Genomic DNA, 16,662 nt, shown 5'->3' with positions numbered 1-16,662 from the left:
TTTTCTTGATAAGCTCTAGCTTCTCAGTGCTTGGGAGCAGGGACTTGAAATTTGGCCGGGTTCTTGCACTGTGGTCAGAGAAGTGCCTTTTGCTGTCCCCTTGAAAATCTGCTCAAATTTGGCTGAGTGATAAACATCTGAAAATTTTCATTTCAACTTCTTTAGCCAGAGGAGTGTTAGGGTTTGGCTGCTAAATTCTCTGAACTTTTTGTCTGCATTGAACATGCTCCATCCCAGGGTTTCAGGGCCTGACCAGGAGTTTTCTTGAAGTTTCTCTTCTGTGTTCTGACTGTTCCCTCTGCTGGTGCCTACTAAGCAGTGTGGAGGAGAAGGAGGAAGTAGATTGATTCAAAATGAGGAGGACTGAGGAGTGGATAGGGGCTGGGGTTGGGTGTGGCTGGGCAGAGGAGCAGAGGAAGATAGGGTAAGGATGTGGGGGAATAGGAGCAGAAGAGGACACAGGTTAGGCTGTAGTGTGGGAGACGGACAGGCTAGGGTAGTTGTCTTGGCGAGACATGTTGGGGGCAAAGTCAGAAGGAGGAAGGCCAGTGGGGATAGAGGCAGAAGGTTCTGTAATTAGTAGCACATACTTCCATTCAGAACCTGTAATAGAGTCCAGGGTACCTAAGTCCCAACATTCCTTTGCAGTCCAGGAAACACTAGCAGGATCTGTTTGCACAATATGTGTCAGTGACTGGCCCACACAGGGGATATCATGACACTTTTTTGCTGCTCCAAGTTACGCTGATAGCTCAAGTGGCAGAGGTCTGTACTAAAAGAAATTCAGTTCTGCAGCGAATCCTTGCTCCTTCCAGTTCCATATTGTAACTGGTGCACTGTTGTGTATGCCCTCTGAGGTATCTGTATCAGGTGATTCTGTATCATCGTATGTTTAAAAAAATATTTTTGGCAATAGGAAGACCTGCTTAAACTTGCTCTTCTGCTGTTTCCAAACTTCATCTGTGAAGTAAAACATCCATCCAACACCACCCAAAATTATAAAGACTGCAAGTTGATAACATTTGTTTTCCAAGGTGGATTTGACCACCTTTACCCAGTTATGCATGTGATTAATTTCTTCTAATAAATCATGCATTGAATTACCAGAGACAGAAGTCCTATAATGGGACTTTGTTCCAAAGTAGCAGACGATTTGTTGGAAATGGGCAGGCAGAAAGCTGAGGAAATAGGAAATCAACCTTGATCTAACACCTCTTCCCTTCCCCCGAGTTGCATTATGTGTATCGAAATGATCTTCCGTTCTTTTTTCATAGTACTCCATACAAAATCGGAAGTTATCTCTCCCAACACTGAGCAACACTAGATTGCTTGGTTTGTTCTCTTAAGTGTAAGTAAGGCCTTTTGCAATCTTGGGCAGTTGATTTAGACATTTCAGTTTTTATCATACACAAGCAGTTTTTTAGGCCCCAATACAAGGAAACTCAGGATAGTACTTAAGCATATATTGAACTTAAGTGTGTGCTTCAGGTCTTTCATGAATTGTCATCTTAATTTTGGTATAGTTTAGAGATTCTAGAATACTACAAACTTGAGAAATGCCTGATCAAGTTTTAGAGTTAAGGTTACAACGACAGAAACTGGCAGTAAGTCCATTGAAGAAAGGTCCCCGCTTCTGCACACATCGGCACTTTAGAAAGGATACACCGGCCATATCATGCAGTAGTACCTGTGCCATTGGTTCTATGTGCTACTATGTGACGAAAAAGGCAATTGACGAAAGAATGCTACCAACTTAAAGAGCATCCTTGTTTCTGAAAATTGTTTCTCATGTCCATTGTCTTCCATATATGTGTAAAAAGTTTGTGTGCGTAGTGCCTGTTTTTAACTCATTGTGAGGATTCAGTTGATAGTGATTTAAGATGAAAATCGAAAGTGACCCTTTAAAAAAATTCACTTTGCATAGTTATTATACTGTTTATATACTTTATTGACTAATGCTCTGAAATTGCAAAGGGATCTGCATGCATGGACCTTACTCCTGTGGGAGTCCCACTGGAACTGTGTTCCATGCTTACCCTTAATCCAACACAAATTCATTGGGACTCCTGCAGTAGTAAAAGTCTATGCAAGCAGATTTTTCTGCGGGACTGATAACCTATTCTCTTCCCCCCACCCCCCAGCCATATGATGTACAATGTTTTTAAACTTGAGCAGGATGCCGTGGTTTGGGTTTGCAAATCTAATGAGATAGAATTTAATTTTGCAAAAACTAAAAACTGGTGTTGTATCCATATGTATTGTATTTTATCTGAACCATCAGTATGCAAGGAAGCCAAGGTGGGCATGGCAGGGTTGGCCAAGTAAAAGGTGCCAGTTTTAGTCTACCTCTAATACTGATGAAATAATTTGTATGCAACGTTGTTAGTTAAAAGTGACTGCCGCAAAATGGGCAATGTCTCATTTAACAAGCAATTTTTTTCTTTCAAATTGTAGGGGAAAAAAATCTTTGGAGTAATCTTTTCAGGCCTAGAACATATTTTTCAATATCCTTTGAGACATATGATCCATGAAGCTTCAACCATTTTTATACAATTACAGTTTTAGATGAATTATAAACTCTTAAATTAAAATTACAGGGTTCTTTCTAAAAGTCATAAAGGATTAGAGACAGTTGGAAGCAATTTCAAGAAGAGACAGCTCCACAATGAAAGGGTTGCCAAGGGTTTGAATGAAGGTGCAAATCAAAATGTAATACTTATAATGCTGTGTTTGCTACACAGCCTGCACCAAATTAATTGGTACTGAATGGAACAAGAGTACTTAAGCAATCTGCTTTTTGTGATCATTCTTCATAGAGATGACTGTGATACTTAGTGTTACAAAATCCAGATTTGCTGTGTTTTTGTTTTCAAGATTTGGCTTGATACGCTTTAACTCTCATATGTCTGTACAGCAATGATTTCTCTTTGTTTTAAAAAGTATTGAAATGAAGTTTTGTGCAGGCATCACACAAGCAGATACTGTGCAAGCTTCCACACATAACCTTGCCAGTGCAGCTCAATCCTGATCTGTAAAACTCCTCCTATTCCAGCCCTAAGCCTCTCAGGATTAGAAATTGACATTTGTACCAAATTGGTTGTCTCTCACTTCACTCAAATGGTAGCAAAAGAAACAGATTTTATAGAATCTCAGGAGGTCATCTAGTCCAACCCCCTGCTCAAAGCAGGAACAATCCCCAATTATTGCCCCTGATCCCTAAATGGCCCCTTCAAGGATTGAACTCCCAACCCTGGGTTTAGCAGGCCAATGCTCAAACCACTGAGCTATCCCTCTACCCCAATTTATAGTATTGCTTTCTCTTTGTGGACCTGAATGGCCATGGTTTACAGTAGAAAGAGAGCTGTGAATTCCTAGGTGGCCACAGGTTTAATGTATAAGTGATTATAATATGGTTCTGCAGTAGTCATAATGGATTATTTCTTAAATATATTTATTGGTGATACCTAGATGGTTTGGCATTATTCTGCAGTGGAGAAATGTTCAAATAGTAGGAAGTGATGTCAGTTTTCCTAAACCTGATGGGGATATGTGAGCATTTTTCCTTCTAGTTTGTTCAATGCACTGGACGAATATCCCTCCTTGGGATCTGTTTTCATGTTTCATATAGCAACAGAAATGGTAAAGGATAAAACCATCCACCTGCATTTTTCTCCTAATATCTATAATGCTAGATGCTGCATTGTTTTTTATGAATTCTTATAGCTACCTATAATATCCATTGAAAGAAGAGAACTCATTCTTGCAAGTGGAATAAATCCAATAAATCTTATCCGAGTGAATTATTATTCATAGTGTGCATGCCAATTTGAGAATTTCAGACTTATTACAAAATATAGTAAAGATTTCAGATATATTTGTTTTCATTAATAGAGAGAATAGCATATTAAATTTCACACACAGTAAACTACATTAGGGTATTCAGTTTAACAAAGTGTGGTTATGTTCAAAAAAAGGAACTATGACTTAAATTTTTTTAAGTGACTTGGGATTTTGGGTTCCTCAGTTTTGTTCAGTATGCAAACTGTGACATCTTTAAAGGGCTTAAAAGGGAGGGTGTATGTGAGACTGAGCATTTCTGAAATCAGACCCCCTTACTGTGATCAAATTCAGTAGTCACTTGTAATAGCTGAAGTAAAAATGGCACCTTCTTACTCAGAGCACAGCATGTGGAGCCCTCCTGCCTCTCTGTCAGCATCTGGTAGGACTCTATCCCTAGTCCCACTTTTCTCCCTTACATTTTTTTGCTGGGTGACTTCCCCTCACAGTTTCATTACAATATCTATACTAATGACTCACAAATCTTTCTCTCCACACTGATCTGACTGGCAGTCTAGTTGTGACTGCATCGTCCTGGATGTCTTGCTGCCAGCTCAAGCCTAGTATGGCAAACTAGAACTTTTCATTTTTCTTCCTTACCTGCCTCTTCTGTATGCCTTCTCCATCACTGTTGAAAACAGTATCATCCCACCCCATTACCCAGGCTCATTACCTGAGGACAATTTATGACTCCTATCTCTCCTCCTCCCCATACATCCAGCCTTCCCTATAACATATCAAACATCTGTTCCTTCATCACTCTTCCTATGTCCATCCACAGATACCACGATTATCTCCTGCGTATTGTCTAATATTATTATTTCCATTATTAATATTATCTGCTGTATCCCGCGTATCCCTGACCTCCTTTAACACATTTCGCTCCCCTCCAGCAGCCACTCAGACCCTCTTCCAGTCCCTCTGCTGCCTTCCTCTTGCTAATCAAATTGAAAATTTTCTTTCTTACCTCCCAGGCTCTGTCTTTGACCTTTTTTCTCACTGGATCAATCTCGCTTGCCTCGCTCCATATATGATGCCAGATTCACCACTTTTCTTCTTCTCTTTCTTGCACTATCTTCCTTGTGCCTTCTCTCTTGTTTGGAATGAGTGCACATCAGTGGATTAGGCATGCTCCATTTGTCCATTGTGGTTCCTACTGAAATTCCATTTTTGTAAGGCCCATAGACTCTAATTTCTGACACTTGAACATCAAAGCCAACTTGATTTAGAACATTTTTAAAAGAGTTCTAAATTATTGCTGCTTCTGAGGCCAATAGCAAAAATGTCATTATTAGGGCTCCTCGGAAATTTTCCAGCTGAATGTTTTTCTACTGGAAAATTCTGATTTGTGAAAATCGAAACATTCTGGGGATCATTCTGTGGGATCATGATGACTTCAATGGAATTCTGATTGAACTTTGCCTACCAGGGGATACCTGCCTGCTTGCCTACCAGCTCAGCCCACCAGGTAGGCTGTTTGGGAGCCTGGGCTTCTAGGTTTCCAACTTTCTGCCTCCTCACCAGCCTGGGCTTCTGGGATTCCCAGCTCCACAGCAGGATTCAAGGTGGACAGCCTTGAAGCTGGGGATTCCTGGGTTCCTGAGCTGCCTGCTTCCTACTTGTTGGATTGCTGGGGCTCCAGGCAGCTCAGAAAGCCTTGGATAAGCTTAGAAAAGATCAAAATGCAAATGTGTTTTGACCTTTTTTAAACAAAAGTTTTGAATTGCTGTTCCATGATCAATATTGAAGTTTCTTTTCTTTTCTTTTTGGTTACATTTCTGAACAGGTTTTTTCAAAGCGGGGGAGGGGGAGAAATTTTGGAATTTCCCACAGAATGGGAATTCCAGGTCCAGACCACTCTAGTTATTACTGATGACAATGCATCATCCAGAAAGAACACAACTTGTTTATCAGTCCCTGGATTCATGTTACAGAACTGTCTTTTATGAGAGGAGGGAAGGAATTCTCCTTTTACTTGTAAACTGAGCAAATGTGAGAGATAATTGAGACATTTTCAGGCACTGAGAGACTACAAATACAGAACCTCACACTGCCATTTTTACAGTGTAAACTTGCCAAAGTATAGTTACACTTCAAATTGTATTCCAAAATCTTGCTAAACTTCTTCATGATTATTGATGTAAGTAAACAAGAAGTCAGTGCATTAAGTGCAATGAAAATAAGGAAAAGGGAGCTGAGTTTAAAGAAAACACTTTAAAATAATTCAGTTTTGTTTATTTATGTCAGTTCATTTGGGGAGAGAGTGTGGTCCAGTGGATAGGGCAGAATGCAGATTTTCACTTAATCTCTCTGCCTCTGTTTCTCCATTTGTTAAAAACAGGATAATGATATTTACCTTCTGCTAAGCACTTGAAAAACAAATGAAAAACTTTAACTTATAAAACTTTATGAAAAACTTTATAAGAGCTAAATGATATAAAAGAGGAAAGTCCTTGTATTGTGTTCAAAACACTTGCCTTATAGTGACTGTTGTTCATATTTGGTAGGAATAAATTTTGTATTTAGTATATTTTTCTCCATATACTAAAAGTGATTATAATCTGTCCTCAGATGATCTCAATATGACACATCAGCATTGTGTTCTGGCTGGTTTTGAGCCTCGTTTCAGCTCTACCCACAGAGTGGCAGAGGTGAGTAAGAAAGGGGATTTGTTTTTTGGTCATTCGCACTGTTAGTAGTGGCTGACAAAATGAATTTAGGATCACGTGGTCTTGTTTTAAACTATGATTAGTGGTTTTACTGATGACTCCAACTTTTTGTGGGAGGTGTATGTTCTATGCTTTTCGCTTACTGATGGAAGAACTCCTATTGATTTTTATGGGAGAAGGGCAATTTCTTTGTCTATGAGCCACTTATGCCTAACCTCACATAGAGTTTCTGTATTACACTGCATTACCACAGCTTATTAAAGAAATGCAAAAACATGTAATTACATTTTTATAAAAAATGTTTTCATAGAGTTTTTTTGCCATACTCCACTATAAGAGGCATACTGTTGATGGGAAGGGATATGAGGTCTAAACATACGGCACACCAGAAATCCCAACAGCCCTAGGCTGCCACTACAAGTCAGGGCAATGTGGAACAGCCATGAGGCTGGATTCCCCGGCTTCCTCTAGAACTGCAGGTGGAAGCAGAAAAGTGCACAAAGCTCTTGCATCTCTCAGGTAGTCTGAGCATTGCTCTAAGGATTCAGCCCTGTGCTTCCAAGATGGCTGATGTGTGCTGTTTATTGGATTTGTTTCTTCTTTCAATACTCTTGACTACTGATCATAATTGCATGAACTATAAAGAAAATAAAATTTGTTGCTCATACTGTGATTATTTTTTTGCTTGTTTTCATAATTATTTTTCTCTATACAGCATCCAAAAGGAAAAAAGCAAATAATAGTTTTTTTAAAAAAATCATCCCAGATTACACTTTAAAATAATTCTTTCAAAAGTAACTAATCACATTTTACTATTGGTCTTATCAAGCCAAAATGCATTACTGTTGAAGTATCTGTGTGTGTGTGTGTGTGTGTGTGCGTGTGGTGTTTCAACGGTAATGCATTTAATTTTGTTTTCAAAATTATTATTATTTACTATTATTAGCTTTTATTTAAAATTATTATTCACTATTATTAGCTTTTCCCTTTGACTGTTGTGTAGAGAAAACAATGAGGGCAACAAGAAAAAAAATAAATAGATCAGAAAAGAAAGCATCGTAACGTTAAAATTATATCATAGTATTTTTCCAAATTAGATTAAGGATTGGTGGTTAAGGACACGTCTGTCTAACTTCTGTCATATAGGAACATATTTTTCAAAACAAACACAGATTCTGGTGACTACAGCTGAGCTTTGGAATAAGCCTAATATAATGTGCATTGTACTGTATGCATGAAGCATATGGTTCTTTATTTTTCTTCAGCAGAAAAGATGAACTTTCTAACCTTGTGCTCCCAACACTCTGTTATTCTGATATTAAAATACACACTTGTGTCCACAGTTTGAAAAGCTTCCACTTTAAAAGCTTATGTTTTGTTTTTATAAACCTTTGTGACCTCACATTGTATAGTATGGAAATTCTAATACAAAGAATTATGATACTGGGAGTCCTTACTCAAGGTTTTTCCTGGGAAGTTAGCTAATGTTATAAATATTTAACTGAAAATAATTATATGGTAGACCTATATTTTTATTTTGTGTCAGAAAGATATTTATGTTTCTTTCAGCACTGAAGGAAGTTATATTCCCAAAAACAAAGTAAAGGTAGAACAATCAATCTTTGCAACTGTATTATATGCTTTACACTTAGGAGTATATTCTACTTTTATGCTGCATGAGAAACTCCCCTTCCATGTCATTGTGAGTCCGATGCAGGGCAAAATATGACCAACTGTTAAATGCTCTAGAATACTAACTGCAGGGAGGAAAAAAGAAAGAAAATAGAATTTTCAGCCATGCTTTTGAAACTCTAAGATTTCAAATGTGTTTCACAGTGTTTCCGGGTTTCCCCCCTCAAATCTGTAGGGTATTTTTTAATAGTCTATTATATCTTTAATGAGTTAGTTTTTTAAATGTAAACTTTTTTGTATCAATGCAAATAATTTTAAATAGCAATACAAACAATCTGGCATGTATTAAATGTTATAAGCTTTCTTATTTTGCTTTAAAACATAATAAAATTAAAACACAGAAATGCAGCTCCTTTTTCTCTCATTTTACAACATTTTGATTATTTCAGTGGCTGGCACTGAATCTTATTTTCTATTTGCCTTAAACAGTATTACTTCCAAAGGATCTGTAAACTGATTAATTTTTTTATTGTGCTCTTACAGTGCTCAACAGGAACACTGGAATATATTTTTGGACAGTGTGAGGTTGCACTTCAGAATTTACAGGTTGATTCTGATTCAGCGGCTTTGTCTTTGAAATCACTGGAAGTCCAAGTTGTAAAGGAAGTGGAAGGAATCCATAACGAGGTGAGGGGAAGGTTTTCACAGTAAATTAATTCTGATTCTTTGAGAGTGGTGCAGTCAATGGGTGTTCTTTGAGAGTGGTGCAGTCAAAGGGTGTTCAAAAATTCACAAGACCTGGCCTTATGTAGGTATCTCAAATTTGGGTGGCATTGACTCTTGCATTTGTGTGAGTTGGATGGGATTAATGCAAAGTCACAAAGGGGAGGACTCCATTTTTCTAATTGAAGGAGCAGCTATAGCAAGAACATTGGTTACATTATGACAAATTTGATTAATTTCTCCCCTGCTGTTCTACTCTGGCAAAAAGTAAGAGGACAGAGAAATTAAAGGAAAGGGGCAAGTGAAACCCTTACAAACCTCTTGAGTTGTTCCTCTGGCTACTGTTTTAGCATTAATCATGTTCAAAACAGATGTATGACAGGACGACGACTCAGAGTCTGCTTTAATGCCTGTAATTAGGAAAATACTGTAGAAATCAAGTTCCTGAAAATAAGATCAAGGCCCTGATCCTGTACTGAGTGATCCAGTATGCCCTCAAGGAATCCCACTGAATGCACCTCTGTTTTCAGTATAGAAATGGTCCTTAGCAAGCAAATATATTTAACAGACCAAGGTGTCCGTCAAGTTAGACAGAAAGTATTAGTGTAGTGTTTAGAAAGATTTGGGAAACTGGTAACTTTATCTGAGATATAAAATTACGTGGTATACTGGATAATGCTGCTTTGCTAATTCTCAGTGTCAGAGGAAAGAGTTGCAGCGCGACATAATCATTAAGATCTTGCAGAGGGTTTGGTAAATTTGCTTACATTCTTTTTATGGTTTCAGAGTAACAGCCGTGTTAGTCTGTATTCGCAAAAAGAAAAGGAGTACTAGTGGCACCTTAGAGACTAACCAATTTATTTGAGCATAAGCTTTCTTGAGCTACAGCTCACTTCATCGGATGCATTTTATGATGGTGGAAGTGGTGTTTCCAGAGAGGCTTAATTGAATTTTCTTTAAATTTTAACTTATATTTTAAAAAAAAGAGAGGGCCACAGAAAAAGTAGAGTCAACAACACTTTCTAGGGTATTTAAAAACAACAGATTTGACTTGTTTTTTGTTATCCTGATAGCTATATCTCTAGATACAACTTGGGTTGACCTTTATTGGTTAACAAAGCATAAATGGTGAGCACTACATGGAAAATGAGTAACACTGACTAATTAGTATACTATAGTACTAATTTTTTTTGACCAATTTGTTCTCTGATTTCAGTGGTGCTTTCCTCAGCACAGTTATATTCATAAATTCCAAAGAGTTATTTTGGATTCCCGCTATTATAAGTTTGAGCAGTATTTGACCTACTGGGACATGTATAGAGTATAATTTTCACATAGAGTATAGGGATGCATTTATAGCTCTAAATATTTTTTTAATTCATTTGGTACAATATATTTATTCAGGAACAAGGCAAACTTTTACAACTTTCATAAAACTTTGAGGGTCAGTGTTTTGGCTGTACTGTGTTTACTCTTGATGCAGCTGAGGAGAGTAGGGTGGGGAAAGATCTGCTCCCCTGATTTTGGTTGAAATGGCTGCCGGTATAAATTAAACCAGCCTAGTATTTGCAATACTTTACGAAATATTAATCAGGCTTAGTTCATAAGACTGTAGGCATATATCAGTTTGTACAACTAGGGCCACATTCACAGCTGGTGTAAATCAGCATAGCCCCATTGACTTCAAAAGAGCTATGTGATTTACACCATAGGAGGAGTAGACCCCAAGTGTTTGCAGTGACCTGAATAATTTTGCCATGTGACATACATTGGTGTTTCCTGTTATACATATGGGATATACTATCCCAGAAATCACTGGTCAGGCTATATATATTGTACACTCTGACTGAATAGAGACATTGGATCTATATTCCATATGAAAAGAGACATCACTCATCCACTCTCTTTTGATTTTTCAAGGTCATCTCTTCGTTTGAGGGATTAATTCCATATGTCAAAGTGCTATGTCAGATATTGTTCTTTTTTTACCACACAAGTAGGCAAGTTTTCTGTGGTTTACATTGTGGTAGATATATGTTCCTTTGCTGTGTATCACTATTAACTGGAACCATAAATGTCTGTGAGGCTAATACAGGTCTTTCATTCTTTTCTTTTGGGGGGCGGGGAAGCCACATGCCTTTTTAATACAAGTTATATGATAAAGTTCTGTGTAGTTTCATGGTCTAATACAACTAGTAAGTTCAAACTCTGTAAATTATTTATAGAAAAAGTGCCCAATAATTTCCACACAAAGAGCCAAATCCTGGGTCTAGTGAAGAATATGCTAGATCTGCCGTTGACTTCGGTGGGATCAGGATTTGGCTACAACTCTTAACACCCTCTCCCCTGCAATTTTCCTCTCCTCAGTGTAAAAAAAAAATGTTGAGAAACTTATAGTGCTGGCTAAAGCAAAACACCATATGGGTGAACGTGCATGAGGATCCCAAACAACTCTGCCACTGTGTCTCTGTTCTGATGTGCAACTTCCTTCCTCTTTTAAATCTACGCCTCGCCAGAAAAGTTGTAACTTTTGTATACACTGCAGAGATGGCCTTGAAAACGAGGTACTTGAACTTCTTCCAACTCACAATAGCTGGCTGGCATGTTTTACTTTTAAGTATTGCCACAAATGCAGTTCTTCAGAAACGTTATCCCAGATAGTGATTGCTAGATGCTGTGACTTTTTCTGAAACTGTTGCTTTGCCTTGATGGCATCTCCAAAATAGGCATCGGAGGCATCATGAATGGTTTGCTGAAAGGCTAGAAGTGACTTGAAGGTTTGAACGTATGGTCTGGTGTACCTCTAGTCTGGCAACAGTCACTTTCTTACGTACATCAAATCCTTCCTTATGGCAAAAGTAGATTGAGTTTACTCTGAAGATAGTGTGATGTAGAAAAACCTAGTCTAGCTAAATTGTGTTTTTAAACTCTTAGGTCACTGCTTAGAAGAGTGGTGATGTACACAACAAACAGTAAGGTTAATGTGTGTTTTACCACATCAGCGTGAAATGACAGCACAGTTGGTGGCTGGCTGGTACAAAAGAGAGGAAATATAGATCACCTACATAGGTGGCATTAATAACCAATACCTTTAAATAATTGACTGAGGAGCATAAGCTTTCAAAATGTCAAATGGTGCTGTTGGCCTTTTACTGCCCAGTATTGACTATAAATCTAAAAATCACCCTTTAATCATTGTTTAGCGGACAAACTGAGGATGAGTTGATATTAGACCTAACAATCCTGATTCCAGTCTTACTTACACTGGTGTAAATCAGCAGTGAAAACCGAGTGAGATCAAAGTCAGGCCAACAGTTTGTTTTAAGTGTTCATATGTTCAGGGTTCTTGCCATTCAGTTTAGTTTTGGTATAAGGAAGTCTCCAGTATAAAATTGCATCAGAGAAACTGTAGCTAAAGATGAGCCACAGCTGTTAACCTGATATTCAAACCTGGTATGTGAATATTCACTGACCTCAGCTACTTTGTGTGTCTAGCTGTTTTGGTGGTTGTACTATGATTTCCATCTGTTGGAATTGCTGCATTTATCTCTCAAAAAGAAAAGGATTACTCGTGGCATCTTAGAGACTAACCAATTTATTTGAGCATAAGCTTTCGTTATTTCATTTTATTCTAGGGCCTTAAATATTGAACCTAATGATTTATATTACAGACCTTTTGTTTTTGTACGGAGTTTGTCCCCCTTACCTTTTTTAAAACCTTCCAATGTTTGATTTTTTTTTTCTTCTTCGCATCCTGCTATTCATAGAAATTGTGGGAAGTAGGTGTGAATGCCTCATTAACCACAACTGATCTAAGAAAAGGTGTGGTTAAAGAGTTGCTTTGTTTTAATGAAGGAAAGAAGGGGAGAGTATAACTCTGAATATAACTTCTAAGAACTTTGGGGAAAGTATTTAACACATGCTCATCTCAGAGTATGTCTAAACTGATATGAAGATAGCTACCATGCATTAATTTTTTAAAAAAAGTGTACTTACCTTTCAGAGGATCCCAAAAAGCTTGTTACAAAAATAAGTAGCAGTATCCCTCTTTTACAGATGAGTAAACAGATGGTGACATCATGGCCACAGAGAGGTTCCTTTGCAGAGTCAGGAGTCACTTGACTTTCAGTTCTTGTTCTAGACACCAAATAACTGCCTGTCTGCACTAGTTCAGGAAGATCAGCTTGAAGACTAACCTAGTGGATAAAACATTAATTGACCTTTCATCCTTATTTAACTCAGTGTTGAAGCTAAGTTGAGACATGAGGTAAAATGAATTTGGACCTCAGTTTGAAATCTTTGGTGAACAGTAGTCCATATCATTAAACAAGCACATATGTCATAATTTGGCATGGTTGGCATGCTCCCCTCTAGAGGGACCAACTAATCCTGCACAAAATTAACTATCTTACCACTAAACTTTACCTCTAAAACCTAGAGAATAATACAGCTCTTCTAGGCCACAAGTCACTAAGCAGTGTGGCTGTAGTGCAGCACCCATGCTGTGCTAGTAAATGGTGCTGCCACAGTTTCCATTACTGTCTGTCAGTTAAGCCCAGGATGTATTTAAAATGTGACCACGGTGCCAAAGATTTAAATTAGATTTAATTTACATAGATCAAGGGGACAAATCGATGTAATTAGTCAAAAATCAGATTGACTGAATTCACATTCCTGTCACAATGGGTCATGTTGTCACATTGATTTTTTTTTTTTATTTTTAAAGCAGAGTTCTTTATTGATTAATGACCTAGTATGGTTTATTTCCTGAAACATTAAAGTCTGGCAACCACATAGGGTATTACCTTTTTAGTGGAGAAGGCCAGCAAAAAAATTACCATTGGGCCTTATTTTCAGCAGTGCTGAGCACCCAGAACTCCAGCTAAAGTCAGTGGAAGATGCTAGTGCTCAACACACCTGAAAATCAGTCCCGGAGAAGCCTGGCAAAATGTATCTTGACACTTCAGACCTGGATAATGCTTTAAAAGCAATAAACTTTACTTGAACTTTATTAGGAAGGACGTACGTTGTTAAACCTGAATACTAAGAAAAGCTGAAGACAGTCATAGCTTCCTTTCAAAACATTTAAGATTTACCTCAACTAATGTCTTCTAATCCTATTGATATGTTTTACCAATGGGGTTGTTTTAATATTGTATGTGCAGCTTTTTTGTTTAAACTGCTTTTATTGAAATCAGTTACACTTATCAAACAAACGTTTAGTTAGTGTCGACTAAAACAACTTTCAGTCTTTTAGAGTAACAGCCGTGTTAGTCTGTATTCGCAAAAAGAAAAGGAGTACTTGTGGCACCTTAGAGACTAACCAATTTATTTGAGCATAAGCTTTCGTGAGCTACAGCTCACTTCATCGGATGCATACTGTGGAAACTGCCTCTGTTTGCATTTGGAAAGGAAAATGATGTCTGTCTGTATCTGTACAAGTTTTTTCATGCAGTTGATAGATTTCCGCTCCATACGGCTAAATGCAGTGCCTTGCATAATGACAGGTTTCAGAGTAACAGCCGTGTTAGTCTGTATTCGCAAAAAGAACAGGAATACTTGTGGCACCTTAGAGACTAACCAATTTATTTGAGCATAAGCTTTCGTGAGCTATAGCTCACTTCATCGGATGCATACTGTTATGCATCTGATGAAGTGAGCTGAAGCTCACGAAAGCTTATGCTCAAATAAATTGGTTAGTCTCTAAGGTGCCACAAGTACTCCTTTTCTTTTTTCAGTCTTTTGTAGCTGTTCTGTTGGTTAAAAGGTGTTCTCAGGTGAGGGCTTTAAGCCATTTTCATTATTGTTTCACCTTCACAGGTTGTCTTTGTTTGCCTCATCAGAGTTCAGAAGGGGTAAACAAAAGAATTCTTTGTGGTAAAGGTGAAGATTAAAGCAGCTTTGAGTCTCTGTGTGAAACATAACTACGATAACAAAGATAAATACAAAAATCTAAAAGACCAGAACTGTAAATCACTAATAAAAAAAATCAACAAAAAGAACAACAGAGACTGGGGGGTGGGTATTAAGATGAATGGAATGACTATGCTTGAACAATAATCAGTGTGTTATACAGTCTTAATGATGTTTTATAACTACAGTACTGGATGATGTGCAAGTATGGTATTAAAAACAACCCACACAGGTTATCTATTGTGTGTTACCTGCCTAGTGCTCCTGGGCTTAAAGGGGTGTGCAGCACATAATAACTATTTTTTAAACATAGCTTTCTTGTCATTTTAGCTTCTTGATGTGTGTCAGATCATTGGCTCCATGAGGTGCCTCGGCGTAAACTCTGTGGGTGACATCCCATCTCCCACAGTACTCTACAAGGCTAGTTCTGTGCTGCAGCAAAGGAGTCATGAAAATATCTTCTATTATTGTAAATGGAGGTGTGCTGTATGACTTCAAAAGTAGTTTATATGCTGAAGAATATAAAATAATCCTAAAAAATGAAAAGATTGTTGCCAAGCATACCTTGTAATCTAGGAAAATATTCTCTTATATGAGCCTGGGAAGGCTGTCTGCACGCTTAAGCGCAGTGCTGTGGTAGTTGGAGTCACTAGCATAATGTCTGCTGCTGCATCACTCTCAAAAACTCCCAGAATCTGTGACTTCAGGTGGCCTGGAATTAAGCAGAGAGCACCCTTTTTTGCTTTTGCAGTGTGCATCACTCTGCATAGCTAGAGTAAGAAATGTTTGTTTTATGTGAATGAAGAATTGATAGAGGAGCATAAAGAATTGTTTTGGAGCCCCCAAGCAGTGAATGTTAGATCTGATGGGTCAGAGGAATTGGTATTGGGAAATAGATCATTTCATCTCTAGGTCTCCCATTCAGATCTTCTTTGGCCAAAATTTATCATCTGGTATTAGTTTGGTGACCTATTTGAAATTATCTTGCAGTATCGGTACTGGTGTCTCCATCATAAAAACCACCTCCACAACTGACACTAATTCATGCACTTCTTGAAAACTTTATCAGATTAGCCAATATTTATGGGGACTGAACTATTTTCTCTCCCACAGTGGTAGTCTAGTGAGCCCAGGGATTGAGGCATGTTTGTGTGTGTGGTGTGAGGAAACTTGCACTATTATCATCTTTACAGTACTGTTCTATAGGTGGAGAGAGGATTTGGGATTCCAGAGCTGTCAATCGGGCACCTTTTATAAGCACCGTGGGGCTAATCTAAAGGCAGTTGAAATCAGTGGGAGGTTTTGCATTGACTACGGTGGGCTTTGGCACAGACCATAAAATGACATGAAAAAGAAATTTAAAAATAGCTTAAATTTCTGTGTGTAAAGTTGCCTTTGGAAACTACTTGTTGTTGGAGAAACTGTCAATGACCCCATCTTATAAGCATCAGCACAGATGTGAATAGATTCATATGTTTTTCCAAGTAATGAGCACAGACTATTTATGCCTCCTTTACATGTCATTCATCTCTTTGCAGGTCGAATTTGAGTGGCTTAGGCAGTTTTGGTTTCAGGGCAAACGCTATAGGAAGTGCACTGATTGGTGGTTTGAACCAATGGCTAAATTGGAAGAATTTTGGAAAAAGATGGAGTTTATGGTAAGTACTAGCAAATAGCCTAAAGCTCTTAAGAACCTAATTCTGCAGATACATTGCATGCAGAACCCATTGTAACTGTGTTGTAGAATCAGGCTTTAAATTTTCAGTATTTGTATGCTCTCTGTAATGCCAGTGCTGCCTTCCAATCCCACAGCAAAGCAGGAGAAGAAATAAAATAGCAAAACAAAATGAACAAAACCAAAAAACAGGAGATGTTGCTTAGTGTCCAT

The 16,662-nt window shown here is 37.9% G+C and overlaps 1 protein-coding gene across 8 annotated transcripts in view; it reads left to right on the top strand.

Annotated features, from left to right (window-relative positions):
* Nucleotides 1-16,662, top strand: part of FTO (FTO alpha-ketoglutarate dependent dioxygenase) — a 330,710-nt gene that overhangs the window by 97,184 nt on the left and 216,864 nt on the right. For 6 of the 8 annotated variants that reach the window (XM_077830849.1, XM_077830850.1, XM_077830855.1 and 3 more), the window contains exons 5-7: nucleotides 6,409-6,488; nucleotides 8,682-8,825; nucleotides 16,313-16,432. In XM_077830849.1, coding sequence (XP_077686975.1) covers nucleotides 6,409-6,488; nucleotides 8,682-8,825; nucleotides 16,313-16,432 — 344 coding nt within the window. The remainder of the gene's footprint in view (nucleotides 1-6,408; nucleotides 6,489-8,681; nucleotides 8,826-16,312; nucleotides 16,433-16,662) is intronic. The other 2 variants (XM_077830856.1, XM_077830857.1) reach the window with 1 other exon arrangement.

Source organism: Eretmochelys imbricata, chromosome 12, assembly GCF_965152235.1.
Source record: "Eretmochelys imbricata isolate rEreImb1 chromosome 12, rEreImb1.hap1, whole genome shotgun sequence".
Classification (NCBI taxonomy): domain Eukaryota; kingdom Metazoa; phylum Chordata; order Testudines; family Cheloniidae; genus Eretmochelys; species Eretmochelys imbricata.
The sequence above is the reverse complement of the archived record's forward strand: the minus strand, read 5'-3'. Positions and strand labels throughout refer to the sequence as shown.